At 54.2% G+C, this 27,332-nt stretch overlaps 2 protein-coding genes and 1 non-coding gene across 22 annotated transcripts in view; 1 reads left to right on the top strand and 2 right to left on the bottom strand.

Annotated features, from left to right (window-relative positions):
• LOC115803600 (RING finger protein 227) lies at positions 1-3,009 on the top strand. Its single transcript, XM_030763333.2, is given in 4 exon segments — positions 1-407; positions 409-696; positions 698-807; positions 906-3,009. Coding segments are annotated over 4 exon segments (567 nt in total). The 5' UTR covers positions 1-294; the 3' UTR covers positions 962-3,009.
• LOC149744783 (ATP-dependent chromatin remodeler CHD3-like) overlaps positions 2,937-27,332 on the bottom strand; it is a 25,188-nt gene continuing 792 nt past the window's right edge. The window contains exons 1-40 of one of the 20 annotated variants that reach the window (XM_089899822.1): positions 24,245-25,424; positions 23,155-23,267; positions 22,497-22,667; positions 22,133-22,257; positions 20,578-20,861; positions 20,214-20,344; positions 19,903-20,053; positions 19,532-19,725; positions 18,980-19,213; positions 18,578-18,781; positions 17,826-18,037; positions 16,948-17,079; positions 16,456-16,555; positions 15,851-16,042; positions 15,477-15,677; positions 14,962-15,099; positions 14,560-14,681; positions 14,231-14,404; positions 13,956-14,097; positions 13,598-13,729; positions 12,840-12,957; positions 12,502-12,626; positions 12,092-12,323; positions 11,620-11,786; positions 10,970-11,147; positions 10,500-10,565; positions 9,944-10,029; positions 9,693-9,826; positions 8,991-9,135; positions 8,651-8,813; positions 8,415-8,536; positions 8,172-8,307; positions 7,956-8,057; positions 7,637-7,768; positions 7,150-7,258; positions 6,846-6,978; positions 6,359-6,554; positions 5,086-5,595; positions 4,715-4,841; positions 2,937-4,220 (exon numbers count right to left, since the gene is read on the bottom strand). In XM_089899822.1, coding sequence (XP_089755948.1) covers positions 3,980-4,220; positions 4,715-4,841; positions 5,086-5,595; positions 6,359-6,554; positions 6,846-6,978; positions 7,150-7,258; positions 7,637-7,768; positions 7,956-8,057; positions 8,172-8,307; positions 8,415-8,536; positions 8,651-8,813; positions 8,991-9,135; positions 9,693-9,826; positions 9,944-10,029; positions 10,500-10,565; positions 10,970-11,147; positions 11,620-11,786; positions 12,092-12,323; positions 12,502-12,626; positions 12,840-12,957; positions 13,598-13,729; positions 13,956-14,097; positions 14,231-14,404; positions 14,560-14,681; positions 14,962-15,099; positions 15,477-15,677; positions 15,851-16,042; positions 16,456-16,555; positions 16,948-17,079; positions 17,826-18,037; positions 18,578-18,781; positions 18,980-19,213; positions 19,532-19,725; positions 19,903-20,053; positions 20,214-20,344; positions 20,578-20,861; positions 22,133-22,257; positions 22,497-22,667; positions 23,155-23,267; positions 24,245-24,338 — 6,468 coding nt within the window. In that variant the 5' untranslated portion in view covers positions 24,339-25,424 and the 3' untranslated portion in view covers positions 2,937-3,979. Of the gene's footprint in view, positions 4,221-4,714; positions 4,842-5,085; positions 5,785-6,312; positions 6,555-6,845; positions 6,979-7,149; positions 7,259-7,636; positions 7,769-7,955; positions 8,058-8,171; positions 8,308-8,414; positions 8,537-8,650; positions 8,814-8,990; positions 9,136-9,692; positions 9,827-9,943; positions 10,030-10,499; positions 10,566-10,969; positions 11,148-11,619; positions 11,787-12,091; positions 12,324-12,501; positions 12,627-12,839; positions 12,958-13,597; positions 13,730-13,955; positions 14,098-14,230; positions 14,405-14,559; positions 14,682-14,961; positions 15,100-15,476; positions 15,678-15,850; positions 16,043-16,455; positions 16,556-16,947; positions 17,080-17,825; positions 18,038-18,577; positions 18,782-18,979; positions 19,214-19,531; positions 19,726-19,902; positions 20,054-20,213; positions 20,345-20,577; positions 20,862-22,132; positions 22,258-22,496; positions 22,668-23,154; positions 23,268-24,244; positions 25,425-27,332 lie in introns of those variants that run through there. The other 19 variants (XM_089899817.1, XM_089899818.1, XM_089899819.1 and 16 more) reach the window with 19 other exon arrangements.
• LOC149744784 (small Cajal body-specific RNA 21) lies at positions 9,421-9,560 on the bottom strand. Its single transcript, XR_016390452.1, has one exon.

A 27,332-nucleotide genomic window follows, 5' to 3' on the forward strand; every position in this document is an offset into this window, starting at 1 on the left:
TCTGCGTGGGGGATAAAGGAAGCCATGGACGGAGTGTGTGTGGGGGGCATGCCGCGACTTCCCCTCCCCAGCCCTCGCACCGCCTGGCCCGCTCCCCTCGCTTCGCCATGGCTGGCATTTGGGGTCTCGCACCTCCACCGCCCCCACGCGTGCTGCCGCGGGGAGCGGCCTGACCGCCGCTTGACGCCTCAAGAGGGGCGGGGGTCTCACTATTAAAAGGGGCAACAGGCCTCGGCGCGGGCCCCAGAACAGGCCCGCTCCGTTAGCGACGCCCTGGAGTCCGCGGCGGGCACGATGCAGCTCCTGGTGAGGGTGCCGTCTCTTCCGGAGCGGGGCGAGCTGGACTGCAACATCTGCTACCGGCCCTTCAACCTCGGGGACCGCGAGCCCCGCCGCCTCCCCGGGACGGCGCGCCCGCTGCGGCCACACGCTCTGCACCGCCTGTCTGCGCGAGTTGGCGGCGCGTGGCGACGGCGGCGGGGCGGCCGCGCGCGCAGTGAGTCTGCGCCACGTCGTCATGTGCCCCTTCTGTCGCACGCCCACCCTGCTCCCGCGCGGCAGGGTCACTGAAGTCGCTGTCAACCCGGACTTGTGGTCACGCTTGGAGGCAACAGAGCGGGCCGCGCACGAATCTAATGGGGCGGGTGGTCCAGTTCGGAAAAGCGGTGAGGCGGCCGAGAGGCCGATGACTAGGAAACGGAGAGAAGGGGGCGGGGCCTAGGAGCGCGCGATGGCGTGAGCTCCTGCGGCCCTGGGCCCGGGTGCTGGCACCCGCGCGCAGGTGGCGGCGCCCGCTGCCTAGCAACGGTGAGGGGCCGCCCGGGTAGGCAGTGGAGGGAGAGCGCCCCGGAACGCCGGTTCGGCTGCGCCCTTCCGCTGCCACTAATCCTCCTCCTTCCCCCCAGTGCTGTACTGTCCGGAGATCAAGGACTCGGCCCACATGACCCGCTGCACGCTGTAACCGCGGAACCCTGAAGCTACGGCAGAAGAAAGGCGGGAGCTGCATTCTCGGGGTGCGCTGTACTACAAGGAACTGGTGCCAAGCCCACCCCCTGTCATGTCCCGGAGTGTCACGGATGAGGGAGGTGAGCCAAGGGCGGAAGGGAACGCCCTGGGAGGTGTTGATGCTGCGCTGGGGAGGCTCCTAGACGAATCGCCCCCGACTGTGCCAGCCTTGCATATTCAGGATGGAATGGCCCAGGGAGGATAGAAACAAAGTCTACGTTCCCGTGGGAAGCAGACAGACTATTTCCCTAGCTGTGACTTTGGCTTTTGTCCAGGGCAGCTCTGATGTGTGGGAGCAACAGGTCCCATTTTAGCAATTCTGTGTCAATGATTTGAAAGTTTAAAAAAGACGGAACGGGAGAGAAGAGGCTGATTTCCATATCATATTAATCTCACTTCTCTAGCACCTAAGAGAACTGAGAAAAATAAACCGTACCCCCCCTACTCCCTCCGCTGGTATGCCTACTAGTTTCCCCCTTCCCAGTACTGTGTTCCTAAAATTGTCAAGACGCATCCCCACCTATGAGATTAGGAGCCTCGCTTCATTTCAGAATCTCCCTTCAACCTGCTAGGGCAGGTATGACGACGTCCAAAGGGCATTTATCCGAGTCACCTCATTAGGGCCTATCAAGGATAGGAGGGAGAGCCATTTGGCTATGGCAGTGAATTGTAAACTTTCGATATTATTTTTACAGCCACAAGGAAACACTGTCACTACTGAAAAAAGATGCTCATCATACAATTTTAAACTTGTGTCCCATATTTAGACATCACCTATTTCAGGGCAGGGGTTCAATTTAAAAGTCCTGTTCGTATCTTGTGATCGTAGAGTTACAGTCAAGGACCAGCAGCATCGGCATGACTGGGAGCTTGTTGGAAGTGCAAAATCTCAGGATTTCACTTCTGACTTACTGAATTAGACTCTGCATTTTAACAAGAATCCCAGGTGATCCATTTAAATAAAAATTTAAGAAGCACTGGTCCAGGTCCTAGACTATGTTACATTTTCCCCTGAGTTAAAAAGGGGAACTTATTAAGAATAAACCTCAATTTTTCTAACTATGTTTTTACCTTTTTCCTTTCGTTAAGTCTCAGCTTAAATATTCCCTCTTTGGGGAGGTCTTTCTCGGCTTTCAATCTGGTGTAGCCCCCTCCCTCACCCTCTGTAATACAATGCCTTGTTTTTTTACTTTTATTTTCTGATATGTGTTTTGTTGGTGTCCTGCACTACAGTGTAAGCTCCATGACAGCAGTGACTAACTTGTGACTGTTGTATCTCCAAGGGCAACAGCAGTGTTTTTAACATGTACTCAATAAATGCTTGTTGGAATTACATTTTTTAATATAATAGCCTCAAAAATTGTCTGGTCTCTCAGCCTCTGAGAAGCTCTGGTAGTGAATACATGTCAAGCTGTAGTGTCCAGCGGTTCAAATCTTTAGCAAGCTATGCAGGTCTGACCCCCCACCCCCCAGCTCCTTTAAAATAAAAGTGTGCTTCTGCAACTGGGAACTGAACCTATGAAGCTGTAGTGACCTCTACTGACTCTTGGCAGAACTAAACAAGCTGAAGGTGGAAAGGACGATCAAAAGGATGAATGGAAGGCAGTTCTGAAACTTATCAGGCACCCCTCCCACTAAACTTCTGTCCAGTAATTCCTGCTCTCTCTCTGATCTCAACCTGAGGCCTGTGGAGGTGTCCTGCTGTCACCCTCCATCTCCGCTGAGCTCATCACACTGGGGTGAGGGTTGGAAAAAGAGCCTTGGAGTTGTAGCTGATGATCCAACAAATAAAAATGAGAAAAAGGAAAAGTCACAAGATTTAAAAAAAGAGAGAAATGGGTAATAGGAAATGGCAGGAAGCAACACCCTTTCTTTCCTCATCCCTCCCCGAAACCAAAGAACTCCCCCACTCAAAAATAACAGAGCACACAGAAAGGAAAGTATAATTTATATGTACAACCAATAAACCTGATACAGAAGAGGGGACTGGGACAGACCAGGAGTGGGTGTGAAGAGACCGGGAAAGGAGCAGCAAGAAAGTGAAGGGGAGCGAAGAGCAAGTGGGGGGTTCGCCATGCAAACTGCCACTCTCCCCAGCCCCTCCTGGGGAGGAGGATGTGCCCATGTCTCCCCAGCCTGCCCTCCACTATTTTGCTCTGGTCCCAAAGGCAAGGTAGTCCCCTGACTAGACCCCCTGCCTGACCCACTCAAGTTTAGTTCATATCCAGGTCTTCAGGAGGGAGGGTAGAAGTCCTCCAAGAACCTGAGCCCCAAAACTGGGGGCTCCCCCCACATCTGGCCCATTGTGTTCTCCACCACCCTTTCTAGGTTACCTGGGTCCCTAGGACAGATTGGGGAGCTCCTCTTTGGCTTAAGGGAGTATCACCCAAATATTACTCTCTTTGTAGGGGTGGTCCTTGGTCCCTAGGGAGGGGGGAAGATTCCCAACACAAGATGCCGGTACGCAGGAGGTAACTGAGCCAGTGAACGGCGCCTTTATTCTGAGGCTGAACAGCAATGGACTCCCTCCCTTGTTAACTGCTCCGCCCTCCATTTGGGGGGAGGTAGGGGAAGGAAACATGCAGCCGCCCCTCCTCTTCCCTTCCACCCTCCCAGGGCTCACTGCCACCCCTCTCTAAAGTCACCCTCCTCTCTTGAAAGCTCTTTTCCCCACCAAAGTCCCTAAAGGCCGGGCAAGGCTAACCCCCCACTTCTGCAAGAGATGGAGCTTACGCTGCAGGAATAAGAACTGGGGCGGCTCCACCTCTTCCCCCCCCCCCCACAGCCGCTCACTGGGAAGCTGTGTGTGCTGGGCAGTGGGGGGTACAGGTACTCGGAAGACCCTGCTGACCACCTCCCACCCAGACCTCTTCTCACCAGCACAGTCTTCAAAGCACGGTGGGAAAGGTGCACGGGGTGGAGAAGGACAAAGGGCCCTTCTTGAAGAGAGCTGTAGAGAGGGGCAAAGGGGCTCCTAGCCCAGCGGGGGCCCAAGGGGTGGGGAAGGCGGAGGACTGGCAACAGGCCCCAGAGCCTGAGCTGGGGGTCGGCCTCGGGGACGGGGCCTGGGTGAAGGGCAGGCCTGGGATCCGGTCAGTCGTCTATACAGATCACCTCCCCGGCTCGGGGCTCCTTCCGATCCAGCCCGTCTGACACCAATGCCCCCACCATTTCCTTCTCCTTCTTCACCAGCACTGGAGGGCCGTTGGTGGCGGCTGTTTGGGAAGGGGGTAAGGAAGGGTCAATCCCTCCTTCACTTCCCATTGTCGACTGCTTCCTGACGACAGTATGTTCTTACTTCTAGGTCACCTCATGCCACATCCAATTTTCTAAGGTAGGGATGGGAAAAAATCTCTCTCTCTGAGATTCCCCACTGTATGCATGATGGAACACACGCTCCAACTTTCCCCGGAACCCCCTTCCAATTTCATATTCTCTTCCTCTGAAGTAAACAGCTGGAGGAGGCTCAGGTAGGTAGTACCAAGCCACAGAACCACTAAAACCCTAGATGAGGTTTTTGACGATGGGAATGGAAGAGAAGCTGAGAAAGGGATGGGAAAAACAAAGTCCAGAACCACTCCATTCCATAAAACACTGGATACTTCCAAGGAAATGAGATGGGCTGGACAAGTAAAAGGGTAGCTGAGCAGGGATGAAGCTTGGAAAAGGAAGAATGCAAGGAGCAGGAGGCAGGAAGTCACCAGCTGACCTGTGATGAAGGACCCTGCAGGCATCTGGCTGTAATTGGCGCCTGCGGCGGCCAGGGCCCCTACGGGTGCGGCGCTGAAGGCCGCCCCGTACCCCGGAGGTGTAGCGTACGGCCCCGGGGGGAAGGCCTGGAAGAGAGAGCGAGCCCACATTAGAGGGTCCACAGTCTGTGAGGAAAGAAGCTGTCGGGGAGACATCATGGGCCAACTCCAGAACTACTGAGGGGTATCACACAGGCAGGGAGGCTCAAGGCTGACGAGCGTGCTGGAGCAGGTCGTTGTTCCACACTGCACGGGGCTCTGAAGGAGGTGTTCCTACGTGTGCAGGAGGAGTACCAACAGGGAAAACTGGAGTCGGGGGAAAGAGGGTTACCGGTGTGGGGTGAGGCTCCGTGCCCTTGCTGGCCAGCCGGCTGAGGATGCTGCGCTCGGACATCTGAAGGCGGGCTGCGATGGGGGGTATTCGGGACAGCGTGGCTGGCAGGCGGGTCACGTCCGCCTTCATGTCGCTCAGCAACTCCTCCAGCTGGTTCAGAACTGGGGCCCGGGCCACGGAGAAAGAAGGGCAAGAGAAAGACAGGGAAAGGGAGAGATGGAGCCAGGAAAAGAGATGAGGAGTCACATGGACAGATACAGTCAGAGAAGGAGAGAGAGGAGGGCACAGATGTCGAAGAATCAGAGACCAAGGAAATGACAGAAGTAGAAAAAAAGAGCAACTCGGGGACAAGAAAAAGTGTCAGGTAAAGAGGCAGAGAGACCAGATCACCACAGAGGACACAGATGGAGAGAAAGAAGAAAGGAAAAGGGAATATGGAGAAAAGGGAGATAGGGGAGGGAGGACATCGGAAGACATGGGGGCGGGGAGTTGTCAGAACATCCCATACTGAAAGAGTGAGGTTTTGGGGTTGGGGATGATGGGGAGGAAATAGTCAGGAGGCGTGGGAGGTGGTAAGTGGTGTCAAAGACGTAAGGAATCAAAGTTTTAATATGTAAGGGGGGGAGGGAGGTTAGAGGGTCAGCATTACAGATTCAAGGAATTAGAACAGGAGTCAAAGGGGCCAGGAATCAGTCACTACATCAGACAGGATTAGATGGTTAGAGGGCTTTAGAACTTAATCTATTATTATCAAGGTAAGAGGGTTTGGGAGGAAGGGTTGAAGGTCAAAGGGAAGTTTCATGGGGTAGGGTCAGAGGGTGGGACGGAGGTGCTTTCTGCTTCATGGGGTGAATGAGACGTGAGGAACGTGGTTTGTGGGACCGGGGGTAAGGACTTTTGTGGACTATACACAGGCCAGGGCCCCAGAGAGAGTGCTATTAGCAATATGGCAGGTGTGTGGGTCAGCGAAGAAGTTCTGCCCTGTGGAGGGGACGTGGCACAGTCTCATGGAGATTGGGGGGTTGGGGGGAAGGTCCCTCCCTTAGGCACTGATGTGAATGCTACTAGGCACGGATGAGGGCTGGCTGCACGAATCCTAGAGGCTAAAAACCAAGGGGGTACCAGGTGGGTCGGGGTGGGGTCAGAGGTCAGAGGGGGGTGGTTCAGAGGGTAAAGGGGTCAGAGGGGTGGGAAGATTTTGAGGGGTGCGGGGTGAAGACTTACGCAGCGTTGTGGGCCCTCCCCCGCGCGGGGCCGCCGCGGCCCTTACCCTTGTGCAGCACGGCGTTGGCCGGCTTGTTCCCCGCCAACGACTCCTTGGAGAGGTGCTGGTGGCTCTCGGCCAGGCACTCGGCCTCGGCGAAGCGGGCGTGGAGGGCCATGGCGGGGTGCGCCGGCTCCTGTGATAGGTTCAGGTAGGCCGCCCGCCGCAGCTGCTCCTCAATCACCAGCGCCTGCTCCAGGAGCTAAGGGCGTGGGGAGGGGGTGAGTGCGGGAGCTGCCAGCAGCAAGCACGCAGCTCGGGGCTGGAGACCCACACTGCCCTCACCAGCGGCCCAGACCCCCAGCTCCACACCAATACTGACTGTGACCCCGATCCAGACCACAGTGCCAAACACAAGGTGACCCTCTGGTCTTTGCCTCAAGCATCGCCTCAACCCTCAAGGTGTTAACCCTGCCTACATTCCAACCAGATCTGGTCCCACTTCTCACCCAAGCCCCTCTTCAACACTGTTCCTTTCCTCCCTCATCCTCACCTTGAATCTCCGGGCCAGGAACTTATTTTTCATCTCCAGAAAGTTCCCCTTATTGGCTTCAGTTTTAAATGGCTCGTTGATAATGGCAAACTGAGCATCATTCTGGATGTCCTGCCACCGTGCGTAGCCATGGCTGCCAATAAAGGAAGTGGATCATCAAGGAATTTAACAGGGCTGGGCTGTGAACGCCTTCCTTTTGGCCTGGTCGCCCCAAAGTGTGGCACTAGGCCCCCTTCCCTAAGTGTAGTTCCCCTCTCTCCAGGCTGAGAGAACATTTTTTTCTTGCATTTGTAGCCAAGGATACAGGACAATCCCAGCCAGAAGCCAATAGTCATGTCTTCGGTGCCAGATCTCATTGAGTTTCCCCGAGGAAACAGCTGCCCGTTCCTCATTCTGCCACAGCGTGTGGAGCTCTGAAAAGAGGACAGAAGACAGATGAGGCATCAGGAGTTTGTGAAGCCCAACAGACTGGTACAGAGGAGGGAACTGAACAGTGGGACAGGACTAAGGGCTTTTTAGGAGGAACAGGGCAAGGTTAGGTGAGGGGTTAGGAATAAAACTAGTTACAAACAAGGTTCAAGTTAGGATTAAGAGTACAGGTGGGATTAAGGCAGCTTTGGAGTTAGGAGTACACTTAAGGAGGACCAAGGGCAAGGATCAGAGGCAGCATGCACCATTTCATTGACAGTTACTTGGAACTGAAGGCGGAAGGAGGCCTCAGGCCCAAAGAGAAACCCCATGAGGATGAGCTAACCCCAGTGAGGAGCAGAGGGCAGTGAGGACCCCCCCACCTGTGAAGCCACCGTCTGCAATATTGAACATGAACCGCGGCTTCTCTGCCTTCTCCTCACGTCGCCCGTTGGACCGCGGCTCGTCTCGAGGAGGCCCAGGTCGAAGCTCCCGGTCCCCTTTTACATCTTCTGCTACGGCAGACAGGGCAGAGCTCACACCTCAGGAGAGTCTCCTCCCAGGTCCCAAGACTACTCTCTGTAGTGTACTGGCCCCTGGAACAGCTACCCACCCAGGACCCAGGCATTTGGTTCCCAAAACTCCACCTCCCCTCCCCTGATTCCCTCAGGGACCCAGGTGTCCGGTCCTTCCACCCATTACCTCTCTTGCCCAAATCCCCCGTCTCCCCCTCCGGCCTCTCCCTGTGCTCCTGTCCATCCATCGGCTTCTCCTCCCCCCTCTCTCCTGGCGTCGACTCCGTGGCTGTGGGAGGGGGTAGGGGACAGGAAGGGAGGATGTCACCCTCAGCCCCTGACCCCAGGAAGAGGGAACCCCCAAATTCTAAGCCCCCCATCACCCCTAAGGCCATGCACCCACCTGACTTCTCTCTGTCCCCACGGTACCCAGGTTCAGGCTCCATCTCTCCAGGTACCCCTGGCACCTCATCCTCTAGAGGAATCTTCCTTGGCTCCAGCCGCTCCCCAAGTGATGGGGCTGGGCTGGGGGTATCAGCCTAAAGGAGGACAACGGAGTCAGGATGAAGTGGCGGCTCCTAGGCACCTGCCTCCACGACTCTGCCACTCCCTTCCCTCAAAGGAAGCTAGGTAGCCACACACACACCTCTGTTTCCATCTTCTCCCCAATTTTGCTATTCTTCTCTGGCTTCTCCTCCTGGTTTTCTGCTTCATCCTTCTCCAGAGGTGTCCTTACGCCATCTCCTTTCTCACTGGGAGCTGGAGTAGCTGCGGGGGTAAGGCAGAGTGAGGCAGGCAGAAACTCCCCACCCCAACTCCAGACCCTTGGCGTCTAACGGACACTGGCCCCATCTGTCTCTCCTGCCATCCTGAGCTGATTACCAGGTTTTGAGGTGCAAGGACTGTTTGCAGCAGAAGCCTCAGGAGTGGTGGGAGACGTTTTGGTAGGAGAGGAGGCTCTGGAGGAACGCTTGGAGTCAGCACTGGGGTCAGGCATCAGCTCCGGCATAGACCAGCGCCCATTGATGTGCTCAAACTCCTGAACCTGAAGGGTGCGGGGGAGTCGTAGGGACAAGAGATCAGCTCCGGCGACCTGGACATACAGCAAGCTCCAGCGCTTCTCCCTTTCTCGCACCAGCGTGAGTCCGGAACTCAGGGACGAGAGGCAGAGGAGCACAGGGCCTAGGCGGCCAGCCTCTTTGGCTGAGGGGAAGACGGATACCTTCTTCTTGACGAGAGACATGACTCCAATGCGGGTCAACACTTGCTGGCGACTCAGTCCCTCCCGAGGGACCCCGTCAGCAAAGGTTTCAGAGCCGTCTGCCCCGGGCTCACAGAGATGGCGCATGAACAAAGACACATAGGCCCTAAGGAGCACGGGGGTGGGAGGTGTGTTAGAAGAGCCTTAGGGGGGGCAGGGCAGTAAAGGGGGCACAGGGATTACTGAACCTGAAACTCCCGGGTGCCTCCAGGGGTCCTCCCCTGGGCCTCTCAATCTCACCATCACCTGTCCTCCAAATCCTAACTCCCCCATCTGCCCCTCCCCTTGCATTTCCACAGTCCCCTTGGTCTTGGTTACTTCATTCCTAGGCCCCATCAGTCAGCTCTTCATCCTTCCCACCAGCCCCCCTGCCAGGTTATCATGGTCAAATAAATGTGAGGCAAGGACAGCCCAGGCGAGGCTCCTGTCTCAACTGCCTCTCCCATTGGGGAGGAAGCCTGGCCTCCCTGCTCTAGGCTCATCTGAGGGGAGGTGGGGCAGGCTGAGCCCACCCCCCAGGAAACTGAGCCAGGAAAGACTGTCTGGCAGGGAGTACGGTGATCAGTTGAGTAAGGTCACATCATATGGTGGCCAAGAGGAAGGCAGTAACACCCAAAGTTTTTACCCTTCCATCCAGCTCAGCCCTGTATCACCCCCACTCACTTGAACTCTTTTTCAGTCTTGCCCCTGAGGTCCCGCACCAGCCACTGGGTGGTGAAGGCGTCCTGTGGTGGCATGCCCCAGCGCATCACAGCATTGAGGAAGGCCTTCCGCTGACGGGTGTTGAATCCCAACACCTGATGATGGGGGCAAGGAGGGAGTGGGCAGTGAATGTCCAGGATCTCATTTCTTGGTCTGTTCTACCATCAGTGACTCAGCTTCAATTTCCTAGAGGGGCCTAGGCCAGCTCTCACCTCAATGTTGCCCCCAACTCGAGCCAGCAGTGGAGGCAGTGGCTTATCCTTTTCGTTCCGGAGCTGCCTCTTGGACTGTCGACGCCCTGGGTGGGGAGATGGTGACCCCGGTTAATAGAGCTGCCACCTCCTTCCCCCCCTCACTCTTTCCTAGCCCTCCATTCTCACAAGATACAGAACACAGGAAAGGCCTGTGTCAGCTCTGAGGCGCTTCTAATTTTCTTCCCAGCGCATTCAGAACTACTAACCCAATAGGTCCAAAAGAATCGAGTCATACTAAAAAATCAGTAGCACCCATACGATGCAAGCAAGATTACTGGTAGGAATGTAAAAGGATGTTACCTTTCTCAATCTTTCATCTAGGTATCTAAGCCTGCGTGGTTATATACTCCCAATTTTAACAGTGGCAAGATTACAGATATTTCTTCCGTTTTGCTTACCTGCAATCTTTACTTTTTCTACAAATGAGCATTTTGTATAAAAACAGTGGGCTTAATAGACAATGGGAAGTGAAATGGGAAGAGGTGCGGTAGAAAAACAAGAAAACCGATGCCACCTTCAGGACGCTCATCAAAGTCTTCATCCTCCTCCTCTGATCCCACTGAGTATTCTGACTGGTTGTCTGCGAGGGGAAGGGCTCAGTGGTCAGTGATGGCTCCCTGCATAAGCCCAGGCTGGGGCCCTTCTGTCTGGACGCCTCCCCTCGGAGACTTCTGCACCTTTGCTCTGGCCTCTGCCCTCCTAGGGATGCCGGATGACTGCCTGCCGTCTGACTCAGCACCACACACCATGTCCACTCACCCACCTACCTCCTGACTCCTGCATAACCCACTCTCAACAGGGACCCCTGGGTGTCCATCTGAGTCCTCTGCAACTGCTAGATAGCTGAGATCACCTGCAAATCCACCCGGCCTCCGGGTAGCTCCCAGTGTCCCTTCCTAATCTCTTTCCACTTGGCAGGGAAGGCCCTGACTCCTAACTCCGCACTCTCCCCTTCTCGGTCCCTCTGTCAGGGGCGGTCCTCACCTTGGTCCTCCTGAGCAGCATCGTTGTAGTTAACCTGCTTGCGGACCCTCTTGCCTTTGCCGAGGTTGCGGGCCAGGTCTTCCTGCTGCTGCTCGTAGTGGTGTCTCAGCAGCTTCTCCCAGTAGTCAGGATCCACGTTCTCCTCCTGCTTGATGATCTCTCGTTCAATTTCCTCAATCTGAAGGGCAGCAGGACGAACGCTGAAGGCCTCCCCTTCCAATCCTTCCACCATGACAAAATCCCTACTCGCCTGCCTCCACCCAGCCCTAGACCTCGTCACTGTGTGTAAGTCCTCTGTGTGAGTTTTCCTTACCTCTTACCTGCAATATGCTTCTCCTCCTCGTGATTTCCCTTTTTCCAAACCTCTCCTCTAGTGCCCTCTGTGTCCCTCCCACTCTGACTCAGAAGGTTCCCTCCCGAGTTTATCACCGCTTTCTCTGCCTAAGTTTTCTCCAAAGTCCAGTCTCATCCTTTAGACCAAGAAGTCGTTTGAGGTCCACTACCGCTCTCTGATGGGCACTGGGGTAAGAGATCAGACAAAAACCAAGAGCGAAGGGGGATCCTCCAACTTCAAGGTCTGGTCAAGGACGTCGGACACCACCCCTGAGAGGTGGCCCGGGATGCACAGTGTCTGGCCCCAAGCCTCTCACCTTGTCTTCTTCCCTCACCACGTACTGGGCCACCTTGAAGGAGCTGAGATACTCATTCATGTTCTGCACGTCAGTGTCCTCAGTTGCATCCTGGTTCCGGTCCAGGAGCCGAGCGATGGCCTCGTTGTCATAGTGAATCACACTGCTGTCCTCCTCCTTGTTCTCCCCTGGTGGAGTTGGGGAATGAGAGGGGACTCTGAGCTCTAACCAGAACCTCAGGCAGAACTTTAGAGACATCAGAGAAAAGCCTTCCCCTCTGCTTCCTTTTCACGGGAGCTCTGGAGGAGAAGGCCCTTTCCCTGGACGTCTACACAGAGATTTATTTGCTGTTGTTTTCAACCTTACAGGTAAGGAAAGAAGCCAACCTTCCTCCAAGGATGCAGAGAAGAGATTTTCTTCAGGGGGTTTCAGAAGAGAAGTGCTCATAGACAGCAAAGACCTGCTTACAGGGAGCTGCAGAAAAGGCTCTCACCCTCATTTTCATCCTTAAATAGCTCCTCGGTGCCAAATTTGAGGATGTCATCCAGCTCCTGCTTGGACATGGAGCCCGCCTTGGAGCCCAGCCCAGGCCGCACCACCAGATGCGTCAGCATCATCTTTCTCTTGGCCACCTGTGTGATTCGCTCTTCCACTGATGCGCGAGTCACAAACCAGTCAATGACCACTTTGTTGGCCTGGCCGATCCGATGAGCACGGCTGAAGGCCTGCAGGGGCCGGAAAGTGGGGATGGGCCAGGGGAGTGGCAGGGGAGACACCCCCTACATGCTCTGGAAAAGAGGCTGACAAAGAAGGGTCTTCTACCCACCAAGAGGTTTATTTCTGACCCCAGAACAGACAGACACATCTCCTTGCTCAGAGGGGCTCCAGGAGGCATGCTCTCACCTGGATATCATTATGGGGGTTCCAGTCTGAATCAAAGATGATGACAGTGTCGGCAGTGGCCAGATTGATGCCCAGCCCTCCAGCCCGGGTGGACAGGAGGAAGCAGAATTGTTGGGCCCCAGGAGCTAGGAGGCAAGAATTAGGAAATCAGGCCTTTCTTGTACCCAGCAGGTCTGTCCACCTGCTCCTAGTTGTTCCCTGACTACAAACAGCGATGCCCTCAACTCAAAAGCCCAGGTGGCTAATATCCTCCCAGGCCAGCACCCTCCCAACCCAGGGACCTAGGCACAGGTTTCTCGGGCCTCCCACACCCAGCAGGGACCAAGGCCCCCCCTCACCATTGAAGCGATCGATGGCCTCCTGCCTCAGGGCACCAGTGATGCCGCCGTCAATGCGCTCATACTTGTAGCCTTCGTAGTCTAAGAAGTCCTCTAGCAAGTCTAACATTTTGGTCATCTAGAGCAAGAGAAAAGGCAGGAGTCTAGAACGATGAGGCAGTGGGATGCGCCCTGTCTGGTCTGACTACCTCTTTATTCTCTCTCAACCCCAGTCCTTACACTTGTACCCCTGCCCTGTCATACACCCCCCGGAGCTGCTTCACTCTACCACCAGCTCCTCCTGGGACATTCTTGTCATTCTCTCTCTCCTGATTTAAGACCATTTCTCCTAAGGCAGAGGTTCTCCTCTGACACCCATGACAAAGTTTCAGGCAAGTCTATGAATCCCCTGAAAATCTGTACAAAATTGTCTAGCTGTGTGTGCAGTTTTCTGGAGAACAGACCCACAGCTTTCATCAGATTTCCAAAAGGTCTGTGCTCTCCTCCCTTCCCCAATAAGGTTAAGAAACAGTACCAGTCCCAGAGACGACCTGTAGGAGGCAGATGGCTCACCCTTCCCCTTCGCCCCTTTTGGCGTACAGAAACTGGACTACAACTTCCAACAGCCATAATTAAGAACAGGGATCAGAGACCAAGATGAACTTAGCTATACCAGAAACCCTTAGGGGTGTAATTGCCTAACCTCGCATCCCGTGGCAACCACAGGAATGAGGTCAGCGATTATCTGACGGTGAGAAAGAGCTACAGGGATGGGTCACCTGCGAGAAGATGAGCACTCTGTGTCCTTGCTCCTTCAGCTTCCGCAGCATCTTCTGTAACAGCATGAGCTTCCCGGATGCCTTAATAAGTGCCCCACCCTCATACGCCCCACTGGGAAGTTTGGGGGACTCCTGAAAAGAAGGCAGGAAGAAAGGAGGAGAGGGTCAGTGAACACGCCCCCGTATTCTGACTATGCCTAGAAAGCTGGAGGCCCAAATCCAGGCTCCACACCTTTACAATTCCTACTCGTCTCAGAAATCTAGTCTCTGGCCTCCCAGCCCAACTCCAGCCCTGTGCTCAACTGCCCATGTTTCCAAAGAGCCAGGCATTTCACAGTCCCCCAGCTCCCGTATCTACCATAGCAGCCACAGGAAAGAGATATGGATGGTTGCAGCACTTCTTAAGATCCATCATGATGTTAAGCAATGACACTTGGTTCCCACCTCCTCGTGAGTTCAAGGCCTCAAAATTTCGGGTCAGGATATACTTGTAGTATTTCCTAAAGCCCAGGGCAGGGGCATAGAAGAGACACAATAAAGGAAGCAATTATGATGTTGCATTTGGTCACCAACTCTTGGAAAGCTGCCACCAAATCCTCAACCCTGGGCCAGGTAACCCGCCTTGCATCTCACTTCTGCATGGGGCTCAGCTCCACGCGGACGATGAGCTCTGTCTTGGCCGGCATATTCTTAAAGACATCAGCCTTGAGCCTCCTCAGCATATGTGGCCCCAGCAAGTCATGAAGTTTCTTAATCTGGTCTTCTTTGGATATGTCGGCAAACTCCTCCAGGAAGCCTTCCAGATTGCTAGTAGCCAGAAGGAGAAAAGGAAATGAACAGGCGTCAGGTTCTTTGCCCCTGACCTCAGGCTCTATACTTTACTCCAGATGAATCCTCCTCCCACTCATCTTCTCAGTCCCTCCACCTCTCCTCTCTGCAGACCACCCTACTGAGCCACTTACTTAAACCTCTCTGGGGTGAGGAAGTTCAGCAGATGGAAGAGCTCCTCCAGGTTATTCTGCAGTGGAGTCCCTGTCAGCAGCAACTTATGATCTATCTTGTAGCCATTGAGGACCCTGAAAAACTAGAAAATGGGGCAAGGAAAGGCAGAGGAAAGGGCCCATCAGTGGCCAGTGGCTGGCCCACAGTATCACCTTTCCCTGCCTCTAGCTGCTATTTCCTTCAGGATCAGAGGCCCTCACATCCCTAGTCCTCTCCCTCTTCCAACCTGGACTTCTCCCCAGACTTATTCCCAGGCTTCCTGCCTCCCTGATTGCAGAAAGTGCCTGAAACTTTATTTTTTAGGACTAGGGCAAGTAGGAGTCCACAGCCTCAAGTTTCTGAGGCCTGGGTATCTCACTCACCTTGGACTGGTTGTTCTTGAGCCGATGGGCCTCATCCACCACGAGACAGGCCCAGCGAATGGAGCCAAGAGCTGCCTGATCAATGGTGATCAGCTCATATGATGTCAGGAGAACATGGAACTTGACCTGCGCCTCCCTCTGCCAACACAACCATTGTCCACTTGGCTGCCACCCCACACCCAAGCATCTAGGCCTCCACCCCCATTCTCCACGCAGACACCCAGGCCTAACTGAGACTCCCAAAGGGAGCCCGTTGTCCTGTCCTCCAACTTTGACTCCATGCAGGGACTTCTGAATGTGGCCCCCAATCTTCCACCACCCGTCCAGGATGAACAGATCCATGTACACCCCTGGGAGTACCCACTACATTTCCAGGACTGGAGTGCAGAGGCGTGAGGGAAGGTGCAGTAAAGGAGGGAGAAAGCTGAACGGGGAATAAAGGAACTGAAGTCCTGGTTGAGGCAACGAAACGACAGATCTGAGCACTTTAGAGGACATGAGATAGAGGGGCTTACCTTCATCTTAAAAGCTTTCTTGCCACCTTTGATGGCATTGTCTTCAAAGGAAAACTCATTCTCACGAATGATGGCTCGGCTGTCCTTGTCACCCGTGTATGTCACCACATAGAACTTGGGTGCCCACATCTGGAACTCCCGCTCCCAGTTAATGATGGTGGAGAGCGGGGCGCTCACCAGGAAGGGACCCTTTGTGTGGCCCTGGGAGTCGAGGGTGGGGGACCATTAGTCTAGGCTCACGGTTATACAACCCAGTCCACTGCCTGCCGCACCCCTCCCCGCCAGTTCTCTGCCCTCACCCTCCACTCCCACCTTCCCCAGTCCAGGCTAGGCCTCAGCACGGCTGTCCCCCTCAGGGCCCGAGAGTCTAGCACCTCCTTATACAGTGAGTAGAGGAAGACGATGGTTTGTATGGTCTTGCCCAGTCCCATCTCATCAGCCAGAATGGTGTCAGTGCCCTGGGCCCAGGAGAAGCGTAGCCAGTTCAACCCCTCCAGCTGATACATGTGCAGCGTGCCTCCAGTGGCTGTGATGAACCGTGGCTGAGTCTCGTATTTCACTGTAGGCTGTAGAATCAAGAAGTCAGAGAGCTCAGGGGAGCCATCAGCTGCTCCTCCGGTCTTGGCCTCCTCCTCCCCTCTCCCCGGCACTGATGTCAAATGGGATTACAAGTCCCTCTCCTGTGGCCTGAGCTTATGAAAGTTTGAGTCTGCAGTGCCTCCCCCTCATTCCTTAAAACAATACCCAGAAGCACTGTGGGGAAGGAAACTGGTAGAAGAGCCCTGTGTGCTGCTGTCTCTAGCAGCTCTCACTCCTGTGCCAAAATTCCTAGCACTCTTGGGGCAAAGCTGAACACTGAAGGAAGAGCTACTGTTCAAAGAAGTTGTTGAAACTCTGGGAAGTTCTGTCAGAAGCCCCCAGGAAATCTTCAATCACCATGGCTCCAGAAACGGGAGACAGGCCAAGTGGGAGGACTTACATCATTAGTAGGAGAGCTGGGAGGCCCATCACCCTGCAGCTCCTTCTTCTTCTTCTTATACTTGCGGGGCTGGGCGGGGTCCTCCCCCATAATTAGTTCTCTGGGAAAACAGTGGGTCTGAGTGAGACCTGGTCCTTGGACCCACCCCCTGTCCTTCTGAACCCACTCCAGACCTAGCTCCCACTTTCCATAACCAAGATTTTCTCACATTTCCTTTCTCCCAGGTTCTTTACCCTCACCCCTATGGAGTTCAGCTCTAAAGCCAACCCTCCCCACTCCTCAGCATCCTCATCCCCATTACTCAGGCTAGATCTCCTTTCTGTTCCTCACACCACCTCTTTCCAGACCCCACCGCAAACAACCCAGCCCAGGCTCCCACTGCCCTAAATTCTAGATTGGGTCTGTCCCTACTGCATCTCATTTAATGCTGGAGGTTTAGCTTTCATGCCTCTGTCCTCAGACTCCCTCTAACCCATGACCTGGCTCCCTCACCGGTGTCTCCAGTAGCTTTGTTTATGGTCTTCATATTCAGGGATGTTCATTTCATCTTCCTCCCACGTGGACTGGTCATATGGCAAGTCCCTCCATTTCACTAGATAGTGGTAATTTCCCTTCTTATCCACACTGTGGGGAGGGAAGCCAGGAGAAGGAGCAGGAGGAGAAAAGTAGTATGTGTCACAAGTAGAAAAAGTCATAATCAACACAATTATCAGCAAACATGCAGACGTTGTCACCTAAGCCTCAATGGTGGGCCTCTGAAAGGCAGTTTGGAATGGCTGAAGTTCTACCCTAACTTTTTCAGGATGGCTTCCTAAAAATCAACGATCACAAAACATCCCTGGCTTCAACATCGTTCGTTCATCCAATCAGTATTTACTAAGCATCTACTACATGCCAGGCACTGTCCCAGGCACGGGTGATTGAGCAGAACTAAGCAGACAAATGACCTATTCCCATGGAGCTCACATTCTATTGGGGGAGGCAGTGATGAAATAAAAAAATAAAAGACAATGTAACATTAGTTAGTAATAAGTACTGTGAAGAAAGAAGTACTAGAAACACTGGTCTATATGAACCATGTGTTTCACGTTTTTGCTTTTTTCACAACCAGATCCCCAGACTCATGTGTCATTTCTTAAGCTGTTAGAAATTAAAAGAAGCAAGGACAAAGCAGTCAGTGCTGGGCTGGGCTTTCCTCCTGGTTCCTCCCATCTCCATAGAGGAAACAAAGCCAGAAGAGCTGGGGCTGCAGTGGGAATTATCCAGTTAGATCAATTATCTGGTTAATCAACAAATACTAACATGGAGCCACAGCGCAACAAGAATAGTGGCAAAACCCAGGTAGGCCTTCGCACGGACCAAGGACTCACCTGTGGTTGATGATCCGGTGGACGGTCATCCACTCTGGCTTGATGCCGAAACGATAGTACTTCTCCTCCATCTCGGCATAGTGCGGGTCCTTCACCTTGCGTTTGTCACTCTTCCCATCATCCTCACCAGAGCCGTAGTCGAGGGGTGGGGGCTCGTCCATGTCATTCTTCCGTTGATAGTTTCGGTACATTACCAAGTGGAAAATTTCCAGCTGATGGGGCACAGAGGAGGAGGGAATAGATAGTCCCAACATCCCAAGAGGACAAAAGGAGACAGGGCAGAGGCCGGCAGGGGGAATGGCATGGGAAAGCAAGCAATGAAAGAGGTGGGATGAGGGACATAGTGAGTTAAATCCAAAGCAGGAGAACGAATAACACGCCAGAGAACAGAGTCAGAGACAGGACCTGGGTGGGGAGGTATTAATAAGCAAAAGGAGGAAGGGAATAGGGTTGTTAAGATTGGGGCTATCAGTAAAACATGGTTAAGACGGATGAGGAAAGAGATGGAGTTGAGGCAGGCTAAGGAAAGCCTATGTTATACCTAAGGGAAGGAACTTAACGGAGACCGAGGGAAAGAGAACTGGAGTCCAAGAGAACCAAGTGTGGAAACTAAGGGAGTTGGTAGGGTGTGGGCGGCCAGAGGCCTAATGTGAGGGAAAGCAGAGGGGACGGAAGACGAGAGAACAGCGGGCCAAGAGAGAGAATGGCAGTGAATGGGGCCCCAGGAGGCGGGGAAGGAGAGGCCCTTGTACCTGAAGCTCCTTGGCCCAGGAGCAGTGCCAGTAGGACAGTCCTACCCACTTGACAAAGAACTCTCTCTCCGATCTGCCTTGAAGAGGACGTGCGGGTGGGGCATCTGGATTCCCGTCTGCCTGTTGGGGGGCTGGCACTGCCACAGGGGGCTCCCCCCACCGCCAGTGTAGGATCTTCTGCACACGGCCTTTCAGCACGGGACACTTCGGGATGGACGCACACAAAGAGGAAAGAAAGAGGCAGAAAGAGTCCATCATTAGAGTAGGAGGATGGGGGTCCCACACGGGAATCAAAGGCTAGGTGTGGGGGAGAGTAGAGAAAGAGCGAGCCCAACCTTTGGGCCCCAGAGATGGAGAAGGAGTCGGGGCTGACAATAAAGCCTGAGAGATGGGCACACTCACTGTGCATCGGGGACACAGCCACTCGCCATTGGGGATGTCAGGCAGTGGGGGGTTCAGGCAGTGAATGTGGTAGGAGGAGATGCAGGCGTCACAGCACAGGAGCTCCCCGCCATCCTTGCACACACGGCAGTACTCCATGTGGTCGTCCTCTTCCTCCTTCTCCCCCTCCTCTTCCCCCTCCTCTTCATAGTCTTCCTCCTCCTCCTTGGCCTCCCACTGTACCCCCTCCTTCTCCTGGGAGGCCAAGGACAGACACAGACACAAGAAAGAGGATAAGGAGTGAGGCTGGAAGACAGAGGCAAACCAGGATAGCTAGATCCTAGAAGTGCAGAGAAGATTGCTGGGAACAACGGAACAGGACATCTCAGGTCCCCAAAATGCTAATTTTGGGGGCAAAGGAATGGGGGAGAGGATCAAACTAGGATCTTGGACACTTCAACATCTGTTACTGAGAAGCCCAGGCATCTGGAGGTAGGGAGAGGACAAGAGAAAGCAAGGAGGAAAGAGGTGGGTGGGTCCCTGAGGGCCGTAAGAGGTGGCACCAGTACTCACACAGTGGGGGCAGCTCCATTTGCCCTCAGGAGCCCGGTCAAGCTCAGGATCGAGGCAGACGAGGTGGTAGGCACGAGGGCAGGTGTCACACAGAATAATTTCCCCACCCTGCTGGCACACCTCACAGTAATCCTGGTGATCCGTCTCGTAGCCATCAACCTCCTCCTCCCCGGCCACTGCAGGACAGCCCAGGACTGTCATACACCCCAGTGGAGGCAAAGGAAACAGAGAGAGAGAAGGAGGGCGGAATGCGGGAGGGGAGAGAAAGAGAAAAGCGTTCAGTAAAGAGGTCAACACTACAAATAAGAAAGACAACGAAGGAATGAAATGAAGGCTGAGTGACAGGACTGCACACAGCTGACACCGCTTACCCTTCTTCTTCTTCCTTCCTGGCCGGCCTCTCTTTAGTTTCTTGGTGCGGACAGGGCCATCAGGGCGGCCTGAGGCACTGTGGACACTGCCACTGTCCAGGTCTGACTCCTCAGCCTCTGGTTCAGGGCCCTCGTCACTCTGGAAAACATACTGCCCATAGCCCCCGTGGCTGTCAGAGAGGCCAAATGGATTCCACTCCCCTCCCCAGGCCTTGGGCTCCCGCTCCAGCTGCCCTCATGGACCCTTGTGTCTGGACCCCCAGCCCCTGACCACACCCCAGAAGTATAATGGACAGGGAGGGGCCACCCACCGAGCCTCCCTTCTTCCTCTTGCCACCCAGCAGCCCTAGTTTGATTTTGAGTGGTGCCATCTTCTTTCCCCGAAGCTTCTTGCGTCCATCAGGCACTCGGGGACTCTTACTCCGCCTCTTGTGGCCTGGACCTGAGTGAGGAGTGGGGTGACAGAGCAAAAGCCGAGGTCATGAAAGCCAGGAACAATGGAGGCCGTAGGGTTTCTGGACCTCTCTGTGGGCTATGGTCTCACTGAGGCCCCTTCCTGGACAGCATTTCTTCTACAACAATCAGGGCCGAGAAGACAAGAGCTCTGGACTATAATTTGAGAACATGCAGTTTAGAGGGTGAGGTGACAGTTGTTCCAACTAGAGGGTTTCTTACCTTTGCCCTCTTTGGTTTTGGCTCTTCGGATGGGCGGGGGCTGGGTATCAGCAGCAGGGGGGGGTGGAAGGGCGGGGGGTCCGGAAGGTGCTATGGGGGTGGCCGATGAGACTGCGGCTGACACCTGCTCAGCTACAGCTGCGGCCGCCGCTGCCGCCGCTGCCGCCACAGCAGCTGCCGACCCCTTGAAGGGGTTGTTGGCGCTGAACTCTCTCCACTTGGCCCCAAGGATGGTCATCATCTTAGACATTGGGATCTTAGGATTCTTCTTAGCAATCAGGGGCCTGAAAATATAGAAGCCACGCACTCGGACCCTTCACCGATGGTCTGGGAATACTGTCATTTCCCCCTCACCAGTTAAGTCTATGTGCCAGCTAGGATTCCTAGGTGGTGAAAATACATCCTACGAAGAATAACATCAATTTTGAAATAAAAAAATAAAAAGTTTAAGAAGGGAAAAAAAAGTTTAAAAAAACAAGAAAAAAGTATGAAGAAGAAAAAAAAGGCAAAATAAAATTTAAATACAGATTAAAAAGGATAAAAAAATATGAGATTAATAAAAAAGCTCTACTTTGGACAACTACTTTACAGTTCCTAAAACGCTTCCACACACATAATACCTTATTTCTTCCTCGCAATACTACTAGGAGTTGCTATGATTCTCTGTGCTTTTCTAAAGAGTTCCAGGGGCCCTGATGAAGGGTCCCATCAGGTGGAGTCTGATGGGCCACACTGGTTCTGCTCTGCGGTGAGGTGTTAAGCTCTTGTGAGGACGTGGGTGACCCCGGTGCTGACAGAAGCACTGTCTTTAGTAGTGAAGCAGTGAGACAACGGGACTAAGGACAGCTACCAGGGACTGAACACCACTAGGGGCCAGGCACTGAGTGTGCTGAGCTTTCCATCCATCATCCCATCAAATCCCCACAAGACCCCATGAGGTACGTACTATGTGCCTATTTCACAGATGCGGAAACTGAAGATCACAGAAGTGAGCTGCCCAACATGACACCGGGACCTGAACCTCAGCAGGCTGCCTCCAGAGCGTTGAACGGCTCTGCTCAAGTGCCTGCTGCCCAAAAGGCATCTCTACTGTTCTGTACTCTACTGCGGGAGCCACTGAAGCTCAGGTCCCACTGTCAGCAATGCATCCTCCGTTATTACTGGTGTCTAACGAAGGGACAGAGGACTTGATAACTGAGCAAAGGAAACTGGGGAACACGGATACCACCTCCCCGCTCCAGTCTAGAGAGAAGTCAGGCAGGGGAAACTGGAACTGTTAGACCAAGGAGGGCCATCTGTCCTCCTGATAGTCTGTCACCACAGAGGTTTCTAACCTAGCAGTGGTACTGTGACCCCCCAGTGAAGGGTTCCTGACTGGAGTCCTTGGATCCTAGGAGTGCAGGAATTCCCTAAGATGACATGGGGAATTTTATGTGTATGTGCTGTGAATTTCTCTGGAGAGCAGTTTCTTAGCTTTCATCAGATTCCAGAAGGGTCCAGGGCCTCCCCCAAATTAAAAGCGTCTGCTCGAGAGGGCTCCTCAGCCCTACCGCACCTCATGAACTGGCTAAAGGCTTTGTAGTTGGTGAGTGTGTGGTAATCCTCCTCAGAGAACACATGTTCCACGTCCTCCAGGCCCCAAGTCAGAAGCAGAGTTGCCGACGACTTCTGTTCCACCTGCTGGGCGAGACCAGGCTTCAGTGACGCAGGGGTCCAGTCCTGGGCCCCCCACACGCCTCTCTACCCACCCACCAGGTTCCCTGGGCTTTCTGCTTCCTGCTCCATTCCCAGCCCAATCCCACTCCTCACAAACCACAGCCTCTCCACTTAGCACCCTGCTCGCCCAGGGCTCTCCCTCCTCCACTCCTCATGCCTGTCATTAATACTGATTTCTCCCCTCACTCCCTAATTCTACTCACCTTTTGCCCCCCATCTCCCTCCCCTTTTTTCCGCCGCTTCGTCTTCTTCTCCTTTTTTTCTCTGTGCTTCCGTCTCCGTTTCCGACCTGGTCCAGTTCCATATTCACTGCCTCCACTCTCTGACTTCTCCCGGTACTCATCTCGCTCAGAGCCAAATTCCTCCTCGCTGTCCTAAGGGAAAGAAATAAAAACACTATTTCTTCAGCCCTTCCTTGTGCCAGAAACTGTTCTCAGCACATGACACTTATCGTCTCTTTTGATCTTCACAACAATCCTATGATAGTAACATCTGTCTTTATCCACTTTTCTGTAGAGGAGGAAACTGAGGCACAGAGACCTACATAAATTGTCCAAGAAGACAGAAGACTGCTAGGCTCTAAATTCATGCAGTCTACCTCCAGAGCCTGTGCTTTCAACCGCTTCTCTGTGCTGCAGGGCAAGTCAAGTCGACAACTGGGCTCTTCACTAGGCCATGGTGAGTGAGGTTAGGGTCCCAGACCTGGGAGATACAGGCTAGCAAGCAGGGGTGGGGTCAGGTAGAGGGGATCAGGCCTCCCTGACTTCAGGATCCCCACAGTAATCAAGACCAGAGAAAATGTAGGTCTCTAGGGCTGGGTCTCCAAGCCTAGCTGTAGAGATAGGAGTCCTGAACACTTACAAGCTTCTTGCGTTTTCGGGCTTTTCCTGGCTTGTTCTCCTTCTGCTTCTTGGGTCCTCTTTTTCTCTTCTTCACACCCAGTGCTGAAGGCAGCAGCCGAATGTCATCCTTATCTTTGGGGCAGAGAGCACCAGAAAACCTAAGCCTCTAGGTTCCCAGTCTCTGCAGCCCCTTCCCTTCCTCACCTCCTCAGTTCCCGCTGCTCTCTAGGAACTCCAGCATTAACTCTTCCAAACCTTGCCTCCCTCCGCTGGATGCAAACAGAGAGTGTTTCGAGTACTCTGGGATGCTCGGGTTCTGAATGGGAGGTCAGGGGTCAGAAGGGAAGAGCGGCCAAACCACTCCCATCTCTCCCCTCCTACTAACAAGGGACCAGGCTCTAGGCCATGGGCTCTGACTGTGGCAGGTCCTTTTAGTCGCCGCCAGGGCTCCTCCTGCCTTCCCCCTCACTTAGCCAGCTGGCATCCTGCCCAGGAACTGGGGAAGCCATGCCCAGCTGCTGGCCTGGCCTGACCCCAGCACTTGGAGTGGGGAGACACAAGCTGGCAGCTCCCTAAGCCAGATGCTGAGACGGCAGAGCCAAAGGTGGACACCTGGGTTCTCACACTAACACCCTGGGGCCCTGACATCCTTTTTGTGAGGAGGGAGGCCTCTATTTATATTTCCTCAGATAATCACCAAGCCTCCTGTCACCCCAGCACAGCCCTGGAGGAAAAGAAATCCTCAGTCAGGCATGTTCACTTCTTGCCCACAGGATCACAGTGTCTAGCTCCTTTGTCACACCCTAACCCCATCCAAGAAGGTCTCCACAATTACCTAAACATTCCTCCTCCTCCCAAGGAGACTGGAAATGTGCCTTCAAATCTATATACTCCTCCCTGTTCCCTTTGAGAACTCAGGGACCCTGCCCCTTTGTCCCCTGGTCTCACCCCTTGTCTCCAAATTTAGTCCCAGACATCCTAACCCATTCATATATAAGCAGTATGGGAGACCCACACAAAGACACGGGCACAGACACAACCCGCATATGCATTCTCAAATGCACAAGCATCACATGCTCATGAGCACAAACCCAGAGGACAGCCTGTACCTGCTTTCAGCAGGGCCAGGTCCCTGGCTTTCTCTCCAGATGTCTCTGTCAGAGAGAACGGGGCTGGTTCTTCCCAGATGTCCCCTCTCCCCATTCTCCATGACCCCTGTCGGACTGTGGAGGCTTAGGGGACAGAAAGTAACTCCGCGAGGAGGAAGACACCAATGCCACACAGACATGAGGCCCTGTTTGGCCTCCCTCCCCCAGCAAGCACTAGATTAACCCGCCAGACCTGTCTTGCTCAGGCAGAGGCAGCTGTGCAGGAGGGGAAAGTCTGGGCCTGGCCCAGCCCCTTGCTCTAGGACACACAATCCTTCTTCCCACAACAGCCAAGGGAAAATTAGCCACAATTAACACTGGAGGCCTTGGTTTCCACTGCCTCAGAATCTGGGCACCTCCTTCCTTCATTGCTGCTTCTCACAGCTCCAGCATCCTGTGCCCTCTTGTGCAGGAAGACACTCTAGGACTGGGGGATTGTGGCAGCCCCAGGTGTGGAAACAGTGGGGACCCTGATAGGAAGTCAGTAAGACGCCATGCCCCAGCAGCCCGCGCTCCCTCACCCCAGGGACCGCGGCTAATATGAACATGGAAACGGAGGCCGCCGGGGCAGAGGCAAGGGCAGGCCAACTGGCTAAGGATCAGGGAAATGGCCTCGGTCTCCACCAGCTGGGGGGTGGGACACAAGCCCTGGGACCTCGCAGCCAGTTAACTCCACTCCCCACCCCAGCGGGAGGTTCCCGAACTTGGGAAGACGGCCGTGGTGCGGAGAGGCAAAGTAGACAGCGAGGAAAGGAAAGGGAGGGCAAGAAAGCAAATCTAAGTCCCAACCTCTGTCTCACCAGCCACTCAATGCTGGCCTGGAGCCCAGACTCTCCCACATCCCGGCTCAGATCTCGGGAAGACGGCGAGGGAGGAGGGCGGCGAGGAGGGTGGGTGGAGCCTGGCGAGCCAGAGGACGCAGGAGGAGCCTCGCAGCGAGCCTCGCCTCCCGCCCGCCCCTCTCTTCTTCTAATCTCACCATCAATCTCTCACACATATATTTATTTTTTCTCAAATTCCCCTCCCTCCCCCACAACGAACCACCATAATAGGTCTGCTGCACATGCGTATTGCATGCAGGGGGTGGGTTTGTATTTTCAGACCTTTTGCAAAGAAACTACCAGAATTTTCCGCACCACCCACAACCATTCCCCACCCCCACCCCCAAGGAATCACATCTATATATTATGTTATATTATTTCTCTAGGCTTGCCAGAAGGGGGAGGGAGAAGAAATGAGTTTTTGGCTTCCTGCTCCCTTCCCCCATCAGCACGAGTGCTATTATTTTAAACGTTTAACAATGTACGGAGACTGGAGAGGGGGGAAGGGATAAAATTGGTCTTGGGTAAGAATGTAAAACAAAATGGTGAGAATCAAAGCCGTCAGAATGAAAAACAATAGAAACCTCTAACACGTATAAACTCATCTTGTAGAGGAGGATGAGGGAGGGCAGCCTGAACATATTGCCTCAGAGGAGGGTTATTTTGCCCACACTTAGGTAGACAGAAATAATGGGCAGACTAAAAATATTTTCCTAAAGTTTTACCTCAGAAAGTCATCTGAGAGGGTGTATCTGGGTCACTCGTTTGACTTGGAGGGCTGAAAGGGAGATAAAATTGCCCAGGGAGAGAGAGTAGGTGGGTTTTCATTTCAAATATACCATTTTAAAAACATTTGACGATGCTTAGAAAGCAAAGGGAAAAGGGGAGGGAGTACTGACACAAAGACCCATCTCGACCTCAGATTCTTTCATGCCCTCCCCTTCACAGACCCAAATCCGGGATCAAAAACCCCCAAATACCGCATTCCAAGTTCGGAATACACATAGGCGAGAGCTGCTAATGCCCTAACTTAACCTGACATCCTTTCTTCCTCTCTTTTTAGCACCTCTGCTGTCTTCCAGGCAATCCCCTACCCACAATTCTTTATTCCTTTTCCCTTCTGCAAAATCAGTGGGCTCTCTGGGATAACTTTTAAAAAACTTTTCCGGTTTTCGGACCAGCCTGATGGGAGGGGAGGTGGATTTTATCTTGTTTCCATTAGATACACATACCCCCCCTCCCCCGGCCCAAGAAAGCACCCCACAGTCCCTCAAAAGCTGTCTCAACTAGACAGGAACATTTGCCACTGAAGCCACACAGATCAATACGACAGTTTTACAAAGAGTATGTTGTTAGACGTTTTGAAGTTTGGTGCATTTGTGCTGCACCGCACCAAGACACCCGAAAGATGCTCACTTAGAGTCTATTCTGAAAAACACTAGCTGAACACTCTGCAGAGTGGCCGGAGTGGGACCACTGCTGGGCCCCCCGCGCGAGGCAGCGGTCAGGCCCCTCCACCGCGGACGGAACTGCCCAGACAGTGCGGGTGACTTGTCATCCCCGGGGAGGGGTGCTGAGTGACGGTCAAGCTGCAGGACAGCTGGGTGGGCAGTTCACGCCCCCCAACGTGGTCAGGGTGTGGGTGGTTTCAGCGGGAGAGTGAGTGACAGTGAATGGCAGCCACGTGAGAGTCACAGCTGGGCAGCTCGGCCACCCCAGACTGACGGGGTCATGGTGTGGGGGGGGGCGCACTTGACACAAAAGAGCCCAGAGCAGAGGAGAGAGAAAGGGGGTGGGGTTGGGGGCATCTGGTCTTCCAGACACTCTCCTCTCTGTCCCCAATTTTCAATGACTGCTCTCCGTAGTACGAGCCAGAGAGAGGGGGCAGGAACCAGTCTCATTCCAGGAAGTGGTCCGCGTGGAGTGTGGCCACCACCTGCCCCTAGTCGTCAGCCGCCCGCAAACATTCACCCGACCCCTCCCCCACGTGCCACCGCACGCTCCAGAGTTGGCGGGCACCGAAGTCCCCGCAGGTGCGGGGGGGTCCGATGGTCACCCGCTCCCCCCGGCCTTCCCAGCTCCTGACGGGGGGGGGGGGGGAGTGAGGGCCGCGGTCCGCTCCTCGCAGGCAAACCCCACTTCGCCTCGGTCCAACCCCACCGGGGCCGAAGCCCCAGGGGCGCCCGCTCGGCCGCCCCTCCCCCACGCGCCCCTCCCCCACGCCGCCG

The sequence above is a fragment of the Delphinapterus leucas genome, chromosome 19 (genome assembly GCF_059928025.1).
Source record: "Delphinapterus leucas isolate spDelLeu-1000000601 "Yukka" chromosome 19, BTC_Dleu_Yukka2, whole genome shotgun sequence".
Lineage (NCBI taxonomy): Eukaryota > Metazoa > Chordata > Mammalia > Artiodactyla > Monodontidae > Delphinapterus > Delphinapterus leucas.